General features: G+C 32.4%; 3 protein-coding genes across 3 annotated transcripts in view; 2 read left to right on the top strand and 1 right to left on the bottom strand.

Moving 5' to 3' along the window:
* The window catches only part of LOC134853085 (neuronal acetylcholine receptor subunit alpha-7-like), an 82,638-nt gene extending 69,843 nt beyond the window's left edge, over positions 1-12,795 (top strand). Inside the window, exons 7-8 of the mRNA XM_063869023.1 lie at positions 4,044-4,167; positions 12,005-12,795. Of these exons, the coding sequence (XP_063725093.1) occupies positions 4,044-4,167; positions 12,005-12,774 (894 nt within the window). The 3' untranslated portion in view covers positions 12,775-12,795. The remainder of the gene's footprint in view (positions 1-4,043; positions 4,168-12,004) is intronic.
* LOC134852943 (nicotinamidase-like) overlaps positions 1-19,221 on the top strand; it is a 484,331-nt gene that overhangs the window by 234,910 nt on the left and 230,200 nt on the right. The gene's annotated exons all lie outside the window — the stretch shown is intronic.
* The window catches only part of LOC134852940 (uncharacterized), a 343,687-nt gene that overhangs the window by 299,237 nt on the left and 25,229 nt on the right, over positions 1-19,221 (bottom strand). The window lies entirely within an intron of this gene.

Genomic DNA, 19,221 nt, shown 5'->3' with positions numbered 1-19,221 from the left:
GATTTGATTATCTAACAATTTTCTTGAACTAGGCAAAAAGTACACTGCTCATCAAGGTATTCAATAGAAAACGTTCTTCAATCATGTGAAGATCTTATTTTGTTCAAATTTTCGGGGTGTTTTGGAAGATATTTACAAAAAGTTCGAACTTAAACTGTGCACGGTGCGCACTCAAAATTAGTATAACTTAGCGCCAAAAGCCCGTTGAAAAAATCTAGAATGCGCCAACTAAATATGGATGCCGCACAATAGTACGAAATGGCGAACAACCCTTTGGGTAATAATGGGGTCAAACTCCTGAGGGTTAAGCTAAAGGATAAAAAATTCAAAAGCTTCATTCATTTGCGTTAAGCTTGCTTTTAGTCTTTTTCTCCGCAAAAAAAAATCAGAGAAGACAAATTGAAAAAAGATATACATTTTTTTGTATGCTGCCAAGTAAAGCTGTTTAAAAATAACTCGACTGAGAATCAACTTGAAATTAACGTCGCTGTTCGAAAATAAAGTAGTACCATAATTAACTGTAATGGGTCGAGGGATATATCTTATTAAGGTAATATTGGCAAAAAAAAGTATTCAAAACTTTTGAGTTCAAGCCTAGTTTGAACAAGCAAAACGAGTGAGTAGTTCTTCTTTGTAGTGTGCACAAAATTGTAGATTTCTTGCAGTTCAAACTAATCCGTAAAACTTTAATTTATACCAGTAAAATTAAAATTGAAAATTATCAGCGCTTTCTTCAGAAGTTTTATGATTTTTTATGAAGACACCTAGCAGACAGAGGATGCGACGAAAGCCGCTGAACAGAATTTTTTTGAAAATGTCGAGAAAATTGAATCTAACAAAACTGTAACGCAATTGTCTCAAATTGTCGAATAAAATTCACTTCAGTAAAACATGCCAAACAAGCAATTGAAAATAAACTTCGCTACAAACAAAGTTCACGAAGCGGTAACAAGGCCGATATTTTTTTGAGCAGCGGACAACCAAAACTTCAATAGTATTTGAGTAAAACTGAATTCGAAGTTTTTCCAGCGCTTTCGTCAGAAATTATTATAACTTATTAATAATTTCTTTTGAAAAACCGATGTAGCAGACACCTAGCAGGCAGATGGTAAGACGAAATTCACTCAAACGATTTTTTTTTGAAAATGTCGAGAAAAGATAGATTTTCTAAAAAAGTTACACTTTTGTCTCAAAATGCCAAATAAATAAAACATGCCAAACAAGACAATTGTAAATGAAGTTCTATAGAACAAAATTTACGAGGCGGTAACAAGCCTGATATTTTTGAGCAGCGGACACCCAAAACTTCAATGTTGTTTGAGTAAAAGTAAAATCGAAGTTTTCCAGCGCATTCGTCAGAAGTTATTATGATTTTTTAATCATTTTTTTTCGGAGAAGACAGCTAGCAGACAGATATTGAGTCTAAAGTTGCTAAACAGAACTTTTTTGAAGTGAATACCAAAATTGGCATACTTTTGTCTCAATTTGTCACGAATAAAGTTCACTTCGGAAAAGCATGCTAAACAAGACAATTGAAAATGAAGTTTGCAGCGAAACAAAATTTACAAACCGGTAAAAAGCTACTTTTTTTGAGCAGACACCTAAAACATCAATAGTATATGAGTAAAATTAAATTCGAAGTTTTTCCAGTGAGCTCGTTTTTCAAGTTATTTTTCCGACTTTCGATACGAAAGTAACGGAATATTTGTGCTCGGGTAGGGTTTTTTTTCTTCAGACAATCTTAGACCTTTTAACTAGCCATTTTGACGGAAACTTTTCATATCATTCAAAAAGTATATTTGTCCTGAGCTTAAATTTGAAAAGATGTTTCACCTGTGATTATTTTTTGTAAAGTTATCAGGGTTTAAAATTGCCATTTTGGCCAATTTGGGACAATTAACGCGCGATGTATTTCGCGCTATTAACGCGTTAGCGGAGAGTTAATCCGTCTTAGAATCCGCTCCGAATTGGTTGAAAGAAGTTTATTTGCAATAATTGATTTGTTACAAGGAGCGAAATCTATCCTTTTGTACTTTATATGGCGAGGTGGGGGATGATTTTCATGAAAAATTTCAAATTTTAGAAGAAAAAAATTTAATTTTGTTTTATTACATTAAATTTTCAAAAATTTTTACTGCTCCATAAACCTTAAAAGGCAGTCGGAATATTCAGGGCTTCGCCCTGATACGAGCAGTCTTGTTAAATTTCAAGTCATGGATAATTTCAGATGTGAATAATTTACTCACAAGCAGTTGACTTTGATGTACTGCTCACCAGGGTGGAGCAGTACACCCCCCCCGCCCTCAGGCTTTCAACCACATCGCAAACCAAAGGGTCCTCCCTTTGACATTACCGAAGTCAAGTTTTTTTCTGAACACGATATAATAATTTCGCTAACTGAAGTTTTTCTCCGTACATTTTTGAACGATCAAAAAATCGATGCTGAGAGCTTTTGAGTAGGCAAAATTAGTAACTGAGAATCTTTTCTGAAATAAAACTGGAGGGTTTAATTATTGTCAGTTTGGCAGCTTTGGAGTAAATTTTGTTCTAATTTTTGAACGAGGTTTTTGACACTAGTTATGCTTGGGATGGTTTCCTTCATTCAGTCAATTTTTCAATGTTAATTTAGTCATTTTCGATAGTTTGTAAAATCATCTAGAATGTAATGACATACTGAGCTCAAATGCAAACAGAAACATTTCACCTGTGATCACTTTTCGTGAGGTTTAAAAAGTTCAAGCGAAATCTCTCCTTTTGTACTTTATATTGCGTGTGGGGGGATGGTTTTCATAAAAATTTTTAATTTAAAAAAAAACTTCACTTTGTTTTATTACATTTATTTTTTTGATTGTTATTATACTGCTCCATAAACCTTAAAAGGCAGTCGGAACATTCAGGGCTTCGCCCTGATACGAGCAGTCTTGTTATGATTTATTAATCATTCTTTTTTCGAGAAAAAATGATGCAAAAACACTTACTTTTTTAAAATTTTAATCAAAAATTCCTAATTTATAGGCTTTTGTTCTGGTCCTGTTATCAGCCTAGAAATAAAAAAAAACCCATTAGAAAAAAGAATTGATTTTTTTTTCAGTTTTTTTTTCTAATTTGTGGTCGGAATATTTTGTACTTACTTTCATTTTCCTATTTTTGAGGTTTTTTGTTCACGAAAACAACAATTACAAGAATTTTGTGCTGATTGCATGCCAAACAACTGTTTATTCTTGTGTTTGTGAGGGATTTGACCTAGGGAGCACAATGACATCAAGTCTTTATTTCATTCAAGCTTTAGTACCTCGAAAAAACTCAGTCGATCATATTTAATTCTTTTCAGCCCTGATTCACGTTCAACATTTACGAAAAAAACATTGCTTTGAGTTGAGAAGCAATTATCATTTTTCTAAGTTTTCAGATCATTTTGCAGAGATTGAGCAGATTTAAAATTTTGGCGATTTTTAAAAAAAAATTTACACAATATTGTCCAATTTTTATGGCCTTTTAGTTAATTCTTTTCTCTCTTCAGTTTTAGGATAAAAGATAGAAATAAAACATAAAATAAAGAAAAAGTTTCCTCATTTTTAACATTTTCATGCATGGATAGGCTTGGTCAGAACAATTTGACTTGCATATTTAATTATGTTTTCATATTTTCTATAAAACATATTTTCTATAAAATTGTTGAGCTAACAAATCAAATTAACTCAAAGTGAATGAGCGGCGTGAAAAAGGGTGAAGTTCACGCCTCTTGGTAGGAAGATCTGCACTTTGTTGTTCACGTCGGTTTCCGTTGTTGTGGAGGCTGAAGTGTTTTTTTCCAGCCTGAAAATTAAAAACAAACTGCTGCTCGCAGAACTTATTTAGGTGGTATATAGGAAGAGTTTGTGTGTTTAGTTGTTTCTTTCGTGGATGAACTTTCTCATTTTACCTCAATCTGCGAACAAAACCCTTCAAACAATCGGCGCTACTAAAACTATACATTGATGAGAAATAATTTTTGTAATAAGTTTGTAACTTTATTAACTCATTTGAATGTCTGTTGTTTCTAGGTGGGCTATGGCATCACTGTGTTTCTCGCCCAGAGTGTCAATCTGATGGTGGTGATGGAGATGATGCCTCAGGGAGGGATGTCCATTTTAGGAATATTCCTCGCTGTCTCCATTCTTCTCATAGGTAACCAATCTATAGTTTTTTAAGTCGGAAACTTCGAAAACCGGAAAAAACCGGAAACTTTGGAGACTTTTAATTAGAAAAGTTTCATCATTCAGGAGAGTAGTCTATAAGATATGTCACATAGACAAAACCATAAAAAATAATTCAGATAGTTCCGACTCATTTCAAAAGGTTAATTTAGTTTTTGGTGTTTAAATGTGACTTCGGAGCTCCTTTATGATTATAATTGTTCCGAATTTCGAAGAAAACGAAATATTTATGCTCGTTTTTTTTTTATTCAGGCAGTTTTCCCCGATCGAAATAATAGTTTTCAACAAAACTTTTTACAACCCATTGAAGATATCGACTTACTGAGTTCAAATTTAAAATGTTGTTTTGCCTCCGATTATTTTTTGTTAAGTTCTGAGGGTTTGAAAATTACCAAATTCACCATGTTGTGGACTAAGCTATGCGCGCTTTGAAGACCTTATTCATATTGCTGAGAAAGTAACGCGAATTGTTTAAGCGTGGCGAATTATCCCGCAAAAAAATGTTCCAAATTGAATTGAGGCTAGCTAATTGGATCGGTCGTAATAATTTCATAAGACTCAACATTTCACACTTTGATTTTGTCCAAAGTTTATAGGTGTTCAATAATTTGTTTCCCAAAAACTATTCGACATGATTTAAGGGACAGTCGGAACAATCAAGGCTTTGCCTTGATATACGAGCAGTCTTGTTTGAAGTGATTGTAAAGATTAAATAGAGACTGACTAAGAACCATCAAAAAGTTACATTTCAGTAAAGGACCATTTGTAATTGGCCGATTCCCCAAATATGATCTTTTTATGCATGCCTGCTTTATAAAAAGAGAAATTAATCGAATATACTACAATTATAATTGTATTTTTATTAAAACCTCAATTAATTATAAGCGCCAAATTAGGATGTTTAAAGGATTTATAATCTATCATAGTGATAAATTTTTTCGTGACAACTTTATAAATTTCAATCATTTATAATTGATTATAATTCTTCTGAAAATCTCATATAATCTCTTATAAGCTTTTATAATCTTTCATAATAGAATATAATCCTTTTTTTCTGTCAAAAGTCTCCAAAAGTGAGATGGTTTGTGTTTCTTTGGTTCATCAGAACTTAAAGTCTTACTACGAAACAAAAAATTCAAAGAGATCCCGTCATATTAAATGAAAGAATCCCGCGGTAAGTGAAATATATTTCTTCAAAATAAATCAGGAAACTAAAGCTGTGTGCTGATATTTTGGTGGTGCAAAAAAAACAAAAAATATGCATCATGAAACAACTATAATCAAGAAGAAAAGAAAAAATAAATACGCTATAATTTTGAATTGTTTTGAAAACTGTTATAACAATTCTCCCATTTTTCTCATAAACCAACGTCTACAAAAATCAAAAAATATATGCAATTCAGGTGCAAGGTCGAAGACAAAAAGGGCAAACAAAAGGAATTATAAACATTTATAATTAATAATAATGGATTTCTCTGCAAAACAAATGAATTAGAAATTCGGATAAAAATGATCGATTTTAATCGATTATAATGTATTCTAATTGTTTATAATTGATTTCAAAAATAGAGGTTATAATCGCTTATTGATTGGTTAAAATCAATTTTTTCTCAATTTTTTGTATGACTGGTACTAAAATTATATTATAATCGATTATTAACGCTTGAAACTGGATGCGGTTGCCAAGCGGTTTCGTAGCAGTGTTTAGACAACCGCGTTATCAGACTCGCCAGTAAGCAGAAAAATACTGTTTTAATCAATAAGAATCGAGACAAAGAACAAATAGATAGTTAATTATTATTTATTTCGTAATTTTGCTTTCTCGTCTCGATTCTGATTGGTTAATATGGTATTTGTCTGCTTACTGACGAGTATGAATACGCGGTTGTCTAAATACTGCTACGAACCCGCTTGGCACCCGCATTCAGTTTCATGCGTTAATAATCGATTATAAAATAATTTTAGTACCAGATTTATAAAAAAAATTGAGAAAAAATTGATTTTAATCAATTAATAATCGATTATAACCTCTCTTTTTGAAATCAATCATAATCAATTAGAATACATTATTTTACACAAGCGTTGGTTTAGACCATTTTTGAGTTTCACAAATTTATACATGAGATCAAAAGTGTTTCTAATTGCGTAAGGTACACATATGTCAACCTAAAAGACAATTGGACCACTATGGGCCAAAATGGCATGTGGAACGGCGGAGGAGCTCGAAAAGTATAACCTCACAGTGTATTTCACCATTATAGGAGGTCATAACTTGCTTAGGGAGACTACAAAGGGAACAAGACTGCTCGTATCAGGGTGAAGCCCTGAATGTTTTGACTGCCTTTTAAGGTTTATAGAGCAGTAGTAACATAAAAAAATTAAATGTAATAAAATAAAACGATTTTTTTTTAATTTGAAAATTTTTATGAAAATCATCCACCCACACGCCATATAAAGTACAAAGTGATAGATTTCGCTCCTAGTAACAAATCAGTTATGGCAAATAAGCTTCCTTCAACCAATTTGGAACGTTTTCTAAGAGCGAAAATAGAGCGAAATAAATCGCGCGTTAATTGTCCAAAATTGGCCAAAACGACAATCTTGATACCATCATAACTTTACAAAAGTTAACCACAGGTGAAATATCTTTTCAAATTTAAGCTCAGGGCAACAATACTTTTGAATGATATAAAAAAATTTTGTCAAAAAGGGCTAGTTAAAAAGTCGAAATTTGTCTGAAGAAAAAAAAACACCCCAAGCACAAATATTCCGTCACTTTCTTTACCAAAGTCGGAACAAAAAAGCCATTTTTACACACAATTAAAGCCATTTCTGTCAAAAAAGCCATTTTTGTCGGTTCTCAATCTTGTTGTTTTTCGAGTTTATTCCTCTTTTATTTTAGAATTCTGTACAAAAAATAAAAATCTCCTGTTAGTTTGTTTTTCAGGTCGCTTTTTGCCTGTTCTGAAGTTTAGCGAACCAAAATCAACATCATTTGCTTATACGCGGCTCTTCGCCGACCTTTCTCTTTGTTTGTACAGAAGGCTTAGGTTGTTTATTTCCCTTTTGGCACCTGGTCAAATTTCATTTCACGTGCTTAGATAGTTGAAATGAAAATGTCAAATTTACACCAAGTCTGATGCAATTTGAAGTTGGATGCTCAATTCCTCCTGAGACCAAAAAATGATGATTGTTTAACTTATAATAACCACCAAGTTTTTGTCATGTTATTAAGCTTCCTGTCTCAAAACTCATAATCTTTTCTAATAACGCGGCTTAGAACGTCCTTTTAAATGTATGGTCATTAAAGGGAAAGAGATGACATGGATAATTTTTTTTTAATTTTGATAACTTGTCGGGTCAAAAAAGTTCATAGCGACCTGTATGAACTACCCCAGTGGACTTGGAACGCAAATGATGCAAGATTTACCCCAAGGAAGCGAATCCTTGCAAAAATTTTGCAAAAAATATATTACCAAGGAAAACTGTTTGGTGCGATAGAAATTTTTCATGGATAAAGAACCAAAAAACTCCCTGAAAGAGAAATTCTATGAGCTCGAGTTTTAAATTTTTTGCGTCAGGCATTGTCTATTAAGATTTGCTTTAACTGAAGCACGTAGTGATTTAATTGATGATTTATAATCATTTCATTTTGCGCTCTTCTGAAATCTTTTTCATCAGAATCAATTAGCGTTAAAACTCTTCTATTTATCATTTCAAATAAGTTTTTCATATTTTAACTCTAATCTACCTATTTTGAATTGTTTCTCAGTAATGGATTTTTTACGTTCAAGAACTTTGATTTTGCGTGCGTTCATGCAATTATATCATCTTTTCTTCATCTAAGGGGGTAAACGATTCAGCAATCTCGTGTTTGAGATTTTGCTAAGTATCTCCTGGAGACTAGCTGTAACTACGAAAATCAGTGAACATACAAAAAAAAATTAAAAAAACATGAAAAAATATTTTCAGTCGTAGAAAAAAAACTTGCTTATTTCTTGCAAAAGATATGCAAACTTGGAAGAAACTTGTAAGAAACAATCATGAAATTATTTTTTCGGTTTGCAATTCAAGAATGATGGGATTATAGCATTTTCCTCTGTGCCATCAGTGATTACCCTTCCCTTCAGGGGGTTGGCTCCTTCGCCAGGCAAAAGGTCGACCCTTTGGTATTTTTGACATCCCTTTTTGGCCGATGGTCCCTAAAAACTTTTTGGCGCCTGTTTGATCTGTTTTGTTTCTTAGAATATGCCTGCGGCGCGGAAAAACTTGTCAAATTAGTGCCTGTTATAGCCTTTTCAGAGAGCTCGGGTCATCAATCTGGTCGAACTAAGAAAACATTGACACAAACTATTGTAAAAGTTAGTTGATTAGTGAAAATTTTATTCGGTAAAAGTTTCAATACTTTTTTGAAAATAAGGTCCTTCCATCAAAAAAAATATTATATACGACCCTTCTGCCACAAGCAAATGTCAAAATTCTCGACGAGTCGGGTTGTTTAAAAAAACTTTGAAAGTTTATATTGATTTTGTGAGGTTATCCCAAAACACATTAAAAACCATATACTGCCGAATTTTTCTGTCGCGCAGGAAACCTTAAAAAGTCGGCCGAAATTGGCAGGAAGTTAAAATAATATCAAAAAAAGTTAAAAGTCACAAAACTAGATAAAACACAACTTAAACACTGATAGTTTACAATAATTTCAGCGTGCGTAGGAAGTTTTCTTTTACGAGGCCAAACTGTGTATTTTGTGAATCGTAAGCGGATGTCACAACAATGCCGCTCCCTTCCCGCATGGAGCGCCCATGGATATTGTCTATATTGTCTAAATATGGTCAGTATTTATATATTTACAAAAAAAATCGATTATAAATAATTAGAAATGGAATATAATCGTAATATCTTTCATGTCAATGTAATCCATTATAATCATTTATAATCCATTAAAAATGGATTATAATCATTATATTTTGTATGCCAATATAATCCATTATAATCTTTTATAATCAATTATAATGGAGGCTCTTTTTCCTTTTCCCCCCATCTCACTTAAACATGAATTTTATGGTCTAACGAGTGGTTTTACAAGGTAAATTATGAAGACTAAATATGTTTGTCATGGCCTAATTAGTCTGCTTGTCAATTTTCAAAACAATCAAAAAAAGTGAACAGTAACTTCAAATATAAAAGTTTGCAGGTGGGGGGGGGGGAAAGGAAAAAGAGCCATAATGGATTTTTTCGAGACATTATTCATGAAATTTACAACATTTTTAAAATTTTCTCAATTCTTGTTTAGTGCAGTTGCTACATACGTTCCATAAAATGTTATTTTTCTGATAAAAATTTGTATGTTCATTTGTCTTATATATTCTGATTGATCCCCCCCCCCCCCCCCCCCCCCAGTCTACTTTAACCAGCTCATCCCCACCCCCTGTTTACTCCCCCCCCCTCAGTTTACTTTACACCCCCCGCCGCTTGGCGTGAGGGAGTAAATGGTTGACATACCTAGTTTACCGCCCCCCTCCTTAGTTGAAAGGGGTCGCAAAAAAACTTCAGGAGGTGACGTTGGGATATGGCATTTAGTAAAAGGCATAGCATACATTTTGCAAATTTTCTGCAAATTTTGCTACATTTTCTGCAAAAATCAATTAAACTTAGTTCTAAAAAATCGGACTATAATCGAGTTGAAAGGGGTCGCAAAAAAACTTCAGAAGGTGACGTTGGGATATGGCATTTAGTAAAAGGCATAGCATACATTTTGCAAATTTTCTGCAAATTTTGCTACATTTTCTGCAAAAATCAATTAAACTTAGTTCTAAAAAATCGGACTATAATCGATTGTAATGCATTATAATGGAATTTTATTTCGACCATAATCAAATGTAAGGGATTCTCTTGGCAAAAATTATCGATTTCACTAGCAAAATTAATAGATTATAATCGATTAAAATGGATTATAATGGACTATTTTTTTGGTGGCAATACAATCAATTTCGTGGTCTGAATTTTTCTTTAGCTCCCACATTTTCAATAAGTTAAAACAATTTTCAGAAAATATTTTGAATTAAAACTTTTCATGTAGGTATTATATAAATAATGAGTAATACAAATACGAAAGCGCAAAAATGTAACCCAATTAATTGTTGACATTTTTGAATGCATACTTTATACGTAAATGATTGCCAAACTTAATACGACATGCATAGGGGAAATAGTCAGCAAGGTCCAAAAGGGGGAATAGTTAACAAGATCCGTGTTTTTTTTGAAGAAGGTTGCCAACAACCTTTAAGTGAACCATTTTAAACGTTTCAAAATCACTAAAAAAAAAAACACATTTTTGAACATTTGTGTTGCAGTAAATTTTTGAGAAAACAAGCTTAAAAGGCGGTTTTAGACACTTTTGGAAAATATTGCACGAAAAATTGAAATTGGCGCCACAGGTGCCTTTCGAAAATTTTTAGGGTCGGTCTGCCAAAAAGGGATGATTAAAATAGTAAAAATGGGGGATCTTCTGAGTTGTCAGGGCCCGCATCCAGTTTCAAGCGTTAATAATCGATTATATTACGATTTTAGTACCAGTCTCACTAAAATTGAGAAACAATCAATTTTAATCAATTAATAATCGATTATAATTTCTCTTTTTAAATTCAAATTATAATTAATTTTAATCCATTATAATTGATTATAATCGATTATTTATTCGTCTATTTTTCGACACAGTTATAATCGATTATAATTAATTATAATCCATTATTTTTATTCAAATTTCTGTTTTACTAGTTTTGCGCAAAAATCCATTATAATTGATTATAATCCCTTTTGTTTGTCCATTTTTGTCTTCGAAGTTGCATCTAAATTGCTTATATTTTATGCTTTTTGTGTACGTTGGTTCCTATGAAAAATGAGAAAAATGTTTTTAAAGTTTTCCAATTAATTCAAATTTATAAGTTTTTTTTTCTTTTCTTCCCCATTAGAATTGTTTTGTGATGCATATTTTAAGCTTTTTTAAACACCAAAACATCAGCAAATTGATTTAGTTTCATGATTGATTCGGAAAATTTATTTTTCATCTACCGCGAGAACCTTTCCACTCATATGAAAGGATCTCTCTGAAACTATTGTTTCGCGGTATAACTTTGTGTTCAGATGAGCCAAAGTGTTCAAGAGATCTCTCTTTTAGAGATTTTTTATTGACACAAAAAAATAACCCATAAGATATATTTCGAATATAAGCAAATTTCGGCAAAATAAGAGATTATAATCGATTATAATCGATTATAATTTATTTTAAGGGTTTTTAGTAAGAACTATAATCAATTTTAATCAATTATAATCGATTATAAGAGATAATAATCTCTTGGAAAATATCACGATTATAATCAATTATAAATCCCTTAAAGACCTAATTTTGGTAATTATAATCGATTATAATTGTCAAAAAATCATCATAATAATCCGTTATAATCGATTATTTACGCCTAAACTTGGATGCGGGGGGGTCAAACGCCTAGGGGGAAGATGTTCCCCCCAAATCCGCTACTGTTGCAAGGTTCAGTATGAAGTTTTTTCAGCCTCCAGTAGTGTGACTATTTTGTTATTTTTACGTGTGTGCTGGCTCATTTGAAAGACTAACAAACCTTTTCTCACTGAAACTCATATACCGAAACCCCTATTTGCAGTAGTGAAGTAGGAGGTGAAATATCTCTTTTTATTCCGAATTGCACTCAGTTTAACAAAAATAAATGTGATATAAATGTGATATAAATAAATAAATAAACACTGCTATAAATGTGTTTCTTTTCCTACAGGTTTGTCTCTTCTGATGAATGTGATCACGTTACGAATCTATTCACCATCTCACACTAAGGAACGCCCTTGGCCACGCCTTCGCTCTATCTGCAACAAACTAAAAGTGCTCGTCGGGCCGAATGACCCGCTACCCGACATAGTATTAGCTAGACGACAAATGACTTTCGTCTCAAACAGCCTAAAAGAATCTGATTTCGACCCTGGTAATTACAGCGACGATGATGACGATTCGACGGCTATGTTTAAATCTCAAGTTTCAACGGATGTGAAAATCGCGAAAAATTCAGCGCCAACCATACCGAATGGACGTACAAACTCGCATAAAACGAGCGAGTTTTTGTACCCCGACTCGATTTATTTCTCTAGCAACAACGGGCGAAGCAGTACAACTAACGTACCTCATTATGAGCAAATTCCGGGTTCTTTTACAACTCAAAAAAGTTTAAACCACGTTTTATCTCCGCGATTGACTAAAAAGAGTCTAAGCACGAGTGCGAAACGAAAACGAAAACAGTCTGTGGCTAGTCCGAACTTTCGGCTAGTAAACCGCCGGCTGGAACCGGCAGATACTTCAGCTAATGTTATGAGAACCCAGCAACTTGACGATGACGACGACGAAGACGAAGAGAGAGACTACACTTTAGAATGGCAGCAACATGCCGAAATTATAAACAGATTTAACGCTTTAATCTTTTCACTGTTGCTCATTTTGAATGGCATTCTGTACGCGCTTTTCCATTCACCAGAAGCAGATTTAGTGTCAGATTAAAACTCAAAACATAACTCCAATTTCACCAAATTTAATTAATACAAAAGAAATCATTTATTTTTCCGACAGTTTTGATTCGAGAAACATCACCAAGGCAGAGATACTTCAGATTTTTTTCTGGATTTTCAGAACAAAGTGTAAATGAAAAAAAAATTGGAGACCGCACATCAAAATCCTGATGTTTTGGTGAAACTTTTCTACAAAAATTCCAAGAATGAATAAGTTAGTATTCTTGATCCATGAAGTTTTTTTTGGAAACGATCAATTTTTTGGTTTAGTAAATGGAACCTGATCTAAACTATATTTTATGATTGGATAAATTAGATATTTTACCACTCTAAAGTATTTAATATTAACCAATCATGATCCATCTAACTAACAACCCACTTATTTGTAAGTGCTGAAATTACTTGTAATTTCAGCACCAGAGAGATTTGAATTTAACTTAGAAATTAGTTGTCTCTCCAAGAGAACTTCAGCAGCCGCAATAAACCAGTATACCCTAGATCTATTGAGCCTAGCAGAGACTAGTTAAACACCCTGAGACTAGAAAGTATAAGAGTAAGATTAGGATCGGTATTAGACTAAGAAGTTGCACGAATCTATCCGGCCGAAAATAAGATAGCGTGACGAGCAGACGGTGTACCCTATCCGAAATAACTCTATGAGTTAACCACTTCGGTTATAACTCATCTGGTGCAACCATAAGTCTCGAATAAGACCTTAATAGCTTAGAAATAACCAAAAATAGATTAGAATTTAGGCAAAACATTTTAAAAATGTTATACGACGATAAATTAATCGAAATATCTCTACGACTCAATAGATCAGAGCCGATATTCCGAACGATAACAGAACTACCCGGAATCGTAAGAAGACCTCGAACAAGAGACGACCTACGACAAAGTAGAAACTTACCATATAGTTATATGATAGTACGGCAAAAGCCAACACAAACTTTTATATTTAGAATTTTATTAGCAATGAATTTAGATTTTCATTTGCAAACATAAAATCTTGAAGTCAATCTTCATAATAATTTCAAGCGCTAAACAAAATTATTAATATACAATAACGATTGATAAAAAGATCTCAAATCGTTTTCTTAAATTCTGCAGTCTTATATGAAACATGTTTGAAAAATATTTATTGAAAATCAAAATAAAAATTAGTAGCATGACAATAAATTGTTAGCAATCATAAAATCATCTGTTGTCCCAGCTTCATCACCTAAACATAACAACAATGATAAGCTCACTAATACCATTAAAAAACTAAATCTTTTTTAAAATAAATTTAAACCATTTTAAACTTAAATTCACTTAATTTTAAAAAATCAGATCATCAAGGCTTATCCTTGGATCTTAATTAATTTTCTATTTCACTAAATTTAAAACCTGATCATCAAGGCCTATCCTTGGATCAAAAAGAACAATTTTGTTCTCCCCTTCCCACTTAGCAAGTGTCTAACGACCTCAAACGTCGATTCACTATCCAACCCTTCCAAAAAACCCAAGACTAATAGAAATTTTTCAACAAAACTAACCATTCAAATTAGGATAAAGAGTGAAAAACTTCGGTTATTCATCCTTCACTTAAACCCTCCTCTTACCAGACCCAGGATAAATCTTAGACTTAGTAAGTTTAAAATAGTATCTAACGAACTACTCGCGTTCTAATTATACCTGAACCTTGTGGATCGATTTACTATTCTCCAACCCTTGAACACAATCATTACCCCTAAGTAAGATTAAGTAAGTTAACACCTTAGCTTATATTAGCCACGAGAAAGTGAAAAATCATTCTTCGGAATCGATATACTTTTCTCTCCAACCCTGAACAAATAGACCCAGGTTAAGCTAACCAAAAAATCGTAAGGACTAACAGTCTAAGAAAATAGAAATACCTAACAACTTTTTGCATCCCTCATCCTAAACCATATGTCATTCAAAAATCTAGGAAATAAACAAACAATAGTTCTACACAACTGTGAGATAGATAACAAAAAATACGATCTTGTCATCACACCTCATACACAAACAGTTGGATACATTAGAACAAAACGACAAACAATAAAAAGAAAAATTATAAACAAACAAAGACAAATCACACGAAAAAGAATTTTGAAAAATAGAAACGCATTTTCAGAATCAGAAGCCAGCAATTTAGATGAACTCTATAAATTAAAAGAATCGATTGATAAAAATTGTCCCATTCACGATCAATTATATTTTTCCGACTCAGAAACAACTTCAAATTCATCAAAAAGAGGAAAAAGAAGAATAAAAAAGCAATATAAACACAAACCAGTACACTTGTATAATTGGAATCAACCAATTAGACACATCGATAGTTATATTTTATTAGTCATTAAACGAAAAAATGAGCCACAGCCACACTCAAAGTGACGAAAGTCCAGATGACGAAGAGCTTTATCCCTTCCTTATAGATGCACCCGTTAATAGAGGGCAGCATGACTTTTGCAAGAATTTACTCCTAAATTTGTTTGAACCCGGAATCAGCCCATGCAAAGCAGAATTCCCAGATGTAAAAATCAAAAGACAAATTATTGAACATTATCTGAAAGATATATGTAATTTAACACAACAATACGGAATCTACACCATAGAATTCAGCACACCAAATCCGAATCGTTGCAAATATGTAATTCAAACAGACGATCTTGAATTAGAATTTTCAAAAGTATTCCTAGAATATATTAAAAGCATACAATATGATAACTCACAAAGAGCAAACTCCATATTTACTAACGAAGTTTTTGCAATAATATATAGCTATATTTCAATATTAGAAAAAACAGAATTTCAAAGTATCTCACCAACTGAAACATCCAAACATACAAAAGTACGACAAGAAATCACATTATTTTCAACTTTTCTACATATAATCAAAAAAAATTTCACTAAAAACGAAGTTTCACAACACACAAAACATGACTTACAAAAAATTTGGGCATGGTTTACAATAGATTATTTCACACATAATATAGACTTAATTTCACAAGCAAGAAAAAATTTCAGACCTCAAAATCCAAACGATGATACTGCCATCACAGAACAGTCCGACTACGTTTGGGACCCCGAATGGTCTCATCATGCATTTCTAAATATCCGACAATCAATCTCAAGTCAAGCAATAAGTACAATATCTTATCAAAGAGATTATGTGAGAGTAGTACTACTGACTATTGATGCAACACCATTAAACTACAATACATTTTTACCTGATACGCGAAATAACAGTTTAAATTCGACCGTCATACACAATGAAAACCTTTATGGAACTAGGAATCTTACACAACAAGATATCCAAACACCATCACACTTCATAAATGAAGAAATCGTCCAAACAACAACAACTACACAACAAAGTATTTCACCGATACGTCCAAATTTAACAACACCAAAAAATACAAAAAATTCAATGGCACAAGTAACCTTACAATCAACCGTTAAACCTTCGGTTGCTCCAAAATATTCACAAATGGATTATCAAACATATAGACCCATGACAGTACCGTCAAAAACACGAAGAACGTTCACAAGAAACACTTTTGCAGAACAAAATTATAATTATGCCCATTCGTCAAAAACAAACTATCCCCCACGAAAAACTAATAATAATCATGTAAGTTCTCAATATTGGGATAACCCAATGACAACAACCAACTCAGTAAATTTTCGAACTAATTCACATCCTCCACAGGATCGTAGTGAAAATTACCCATTCTTTCAACAAAATAAAAATAAAAAGCAAACACCTCATCATACGGATTACTTATCATCTGATGATGATTATTTCCAACCAGATATTTTTGCACCGTATACCCAAGAATATCGCGGACAAGGAGTGCAAAAACCTTATACATATAAAAGAATTTTTTCTCCAAATCTAACAGATACACAAAATCAACAACCAACAAATAAGCAAAATCCAACTAATACACAATTTTTTTAACCAATTCAGCCACAAAACCCAATGATCACACACTCGTATCAACCAACTCAAATGCAAAATGAAATACCACTCCCGTATTACCTTCAACAACACGAAATAACAAAAAATCAACTGTCAAATATTTCACAAATGCCAAATGCCGCAGAATCACTACAAATATCAATGAATCCATACTTTATGGGGGGATCATCAATAACATCAAATAAACCACTAATGGTATTCACAGGAACAGACCCTGAATATTCTGTAGAAGATTATTCAAATGCAGTAACAGCAAATTTAATTTTAAATATAGGACCTGAACCAATTAATACACCACTACATCAAAATTGGATACATCGACGCACAGCGTTGATACAAACAACCTTAGATGGCGCAGCCCAAAAATGGTTTTCAGTATTACCTATAGAAATAAAATCAAATTGGAAAAGATTTACACAAGAATTTTCAAAAATGTTTGACTCCGAAAGAAAAAAACAACACCAAAGAGTTTTATGTAATGAAATTCACAGACTACCAAATGAAACCATCAAACAATTAGCAGTACGCATCGAAACACTAGTTCGAAAAGCTTATTCATTAAATACACATGACTATAAAAACACAAAAATGACAGAAATTTTAATGATGACCTTAACACCTCAATTAAGGAAAATAACAATAAAAAAGAGAGCATCTCATTCTTCCTCAATTCGAGAACCCGATTTAGATTTTCGAAAACTTGTAGACAAAACTAGAGCAAGCGGAAATCACAATGAAACTTGAAGAAACAGAAAATCTAAAACTACAGTATGTTAATCGAATCGAAACTAACACTACAAATATCAATAACATACAGGAATCAGATAGAGACCTAGTTGAAAAAATCACAGAAATACTAAATATTTATGAAAAACACCCAAATTTTAAAGGCAAACCATCTTTCAAAAAATGGTGTAATTATTGCCGACGATACGGACATAGTATATCCGAATAAAGACAAAAGCAACAGGATAACCAAAACAAACCTCAAAAATATAAAGAACCAAAAAAAATCATTCTATCAATGCATGAAGAAAGATCAAAATCTACCAAACAAAAATGTATACAGTAACAACAGTCAGGAAAACCACTTCCGAACAACACCAGTTACACGAGAAATCAATCACCATATAACTCAAGTTATAGAGGAAGATCACCAGAACGAAGAAATACACAGAATTCTTCACAAAATCATTATAATCGACCAAATAGTCGAAATAACTACTCGAGATCAAATTCAAATACAACACAATTTGTTTCTAGAACCAATTCCCAATCAAACACAAGAAACAACTACTATCCAAACAATCAATCACGAAACTCATCATATAACAGAAATAGAATCTATGAAAATAATCGAAACAGAAGTTATTCGAACAATCGAAATCAGAACTACCCGAACAATCGATCAAGAAATAACTCATATAACAGATCAAACTATCAGACATCAAACGACAATTATCAAAACAGATCACGAAATAAATCACAAAATCGAAATTCAAGTTACAAAAATCAATATAGAAATTATTCTCAATCACCACATAGAAATAATAACCATTATAATAATTCTAAACATCGCTACAGAAGTAGTACACCCAAACATCAAAGACATATTAATCAAGTGCAATCAAATGAAGAAACAACATCAGACCCCCCAGGTATTGATGACACAGGAAATAATGAACTACAACTAAATCAAATAAACTGTGGATCATCAGACACAGAAAGTGATACAGAAAACACTATCTCCATAAACATGATAGCAATCGAAAACGACTACGAACCTTTTATATATGAACAACCTTTTACATCACATATATATGAAAATCAATTGGAACTTTTTCACAATTATTATTTTGAACCCATCAATACTACACAAACGGCACAAGAAGTAAACAAAATCAACACCGTAAATAAACCCAATGAAAATGATAAAACAAAATGTTTAAATACAAATCATATTTACCAAAATGTACAAAAAGCACAACCCAAAGAAAAAATTTGGACAATACCATTTCTTTTAGAAAGTCCAAGAAACAAAGAATTTCAACCACCAGATCTTGAAATTGATTTTTTAAATGATTCAGGAGCAGAATCTAACCTAATTAACATTCTCATATGGAATGAAATCAAAACATTACACCTAAAATTAACGCCTCTTGCAACCTCCAGTAAACTAGCAACAGCACAAGGATCAACATTAGTAAATTATGGAAAAGTTCAATTATTTCTTCTCCCCACAAGAACAATGGAGCAAAATAAAATTCTAAACAAGCCATTTAAACAAATATTTCATATCACAGATATTAAACAAAATATCATTGGCATACCATTTATCTCGAAATATATACCAACAATCAACATCTTGAATAGTAAAATACTAATAAAAGATAAGTACACAAAAACAAAAAATACAGCTCTTACATTTTTTCAAAGATTAAATAAACA

This window comes from Symsagittifera roscoffensis, chromosome 8 (genome assembly GCF_963678635.1).
Source record: "Symsagittifera roscoffensis chromosome 8, txSymRosc1.1, whole genome shotgun sequence".
Lineage (NCBI taxonomy): Eukaryota > Metazoa > Xenacoelomorpha > Acoela > Convolutidae > Symsagittifera > Symsagittifera roscoffensis.
This window is presented reverse-complemented; position numbering and strand designations above follow the sequence as displayed.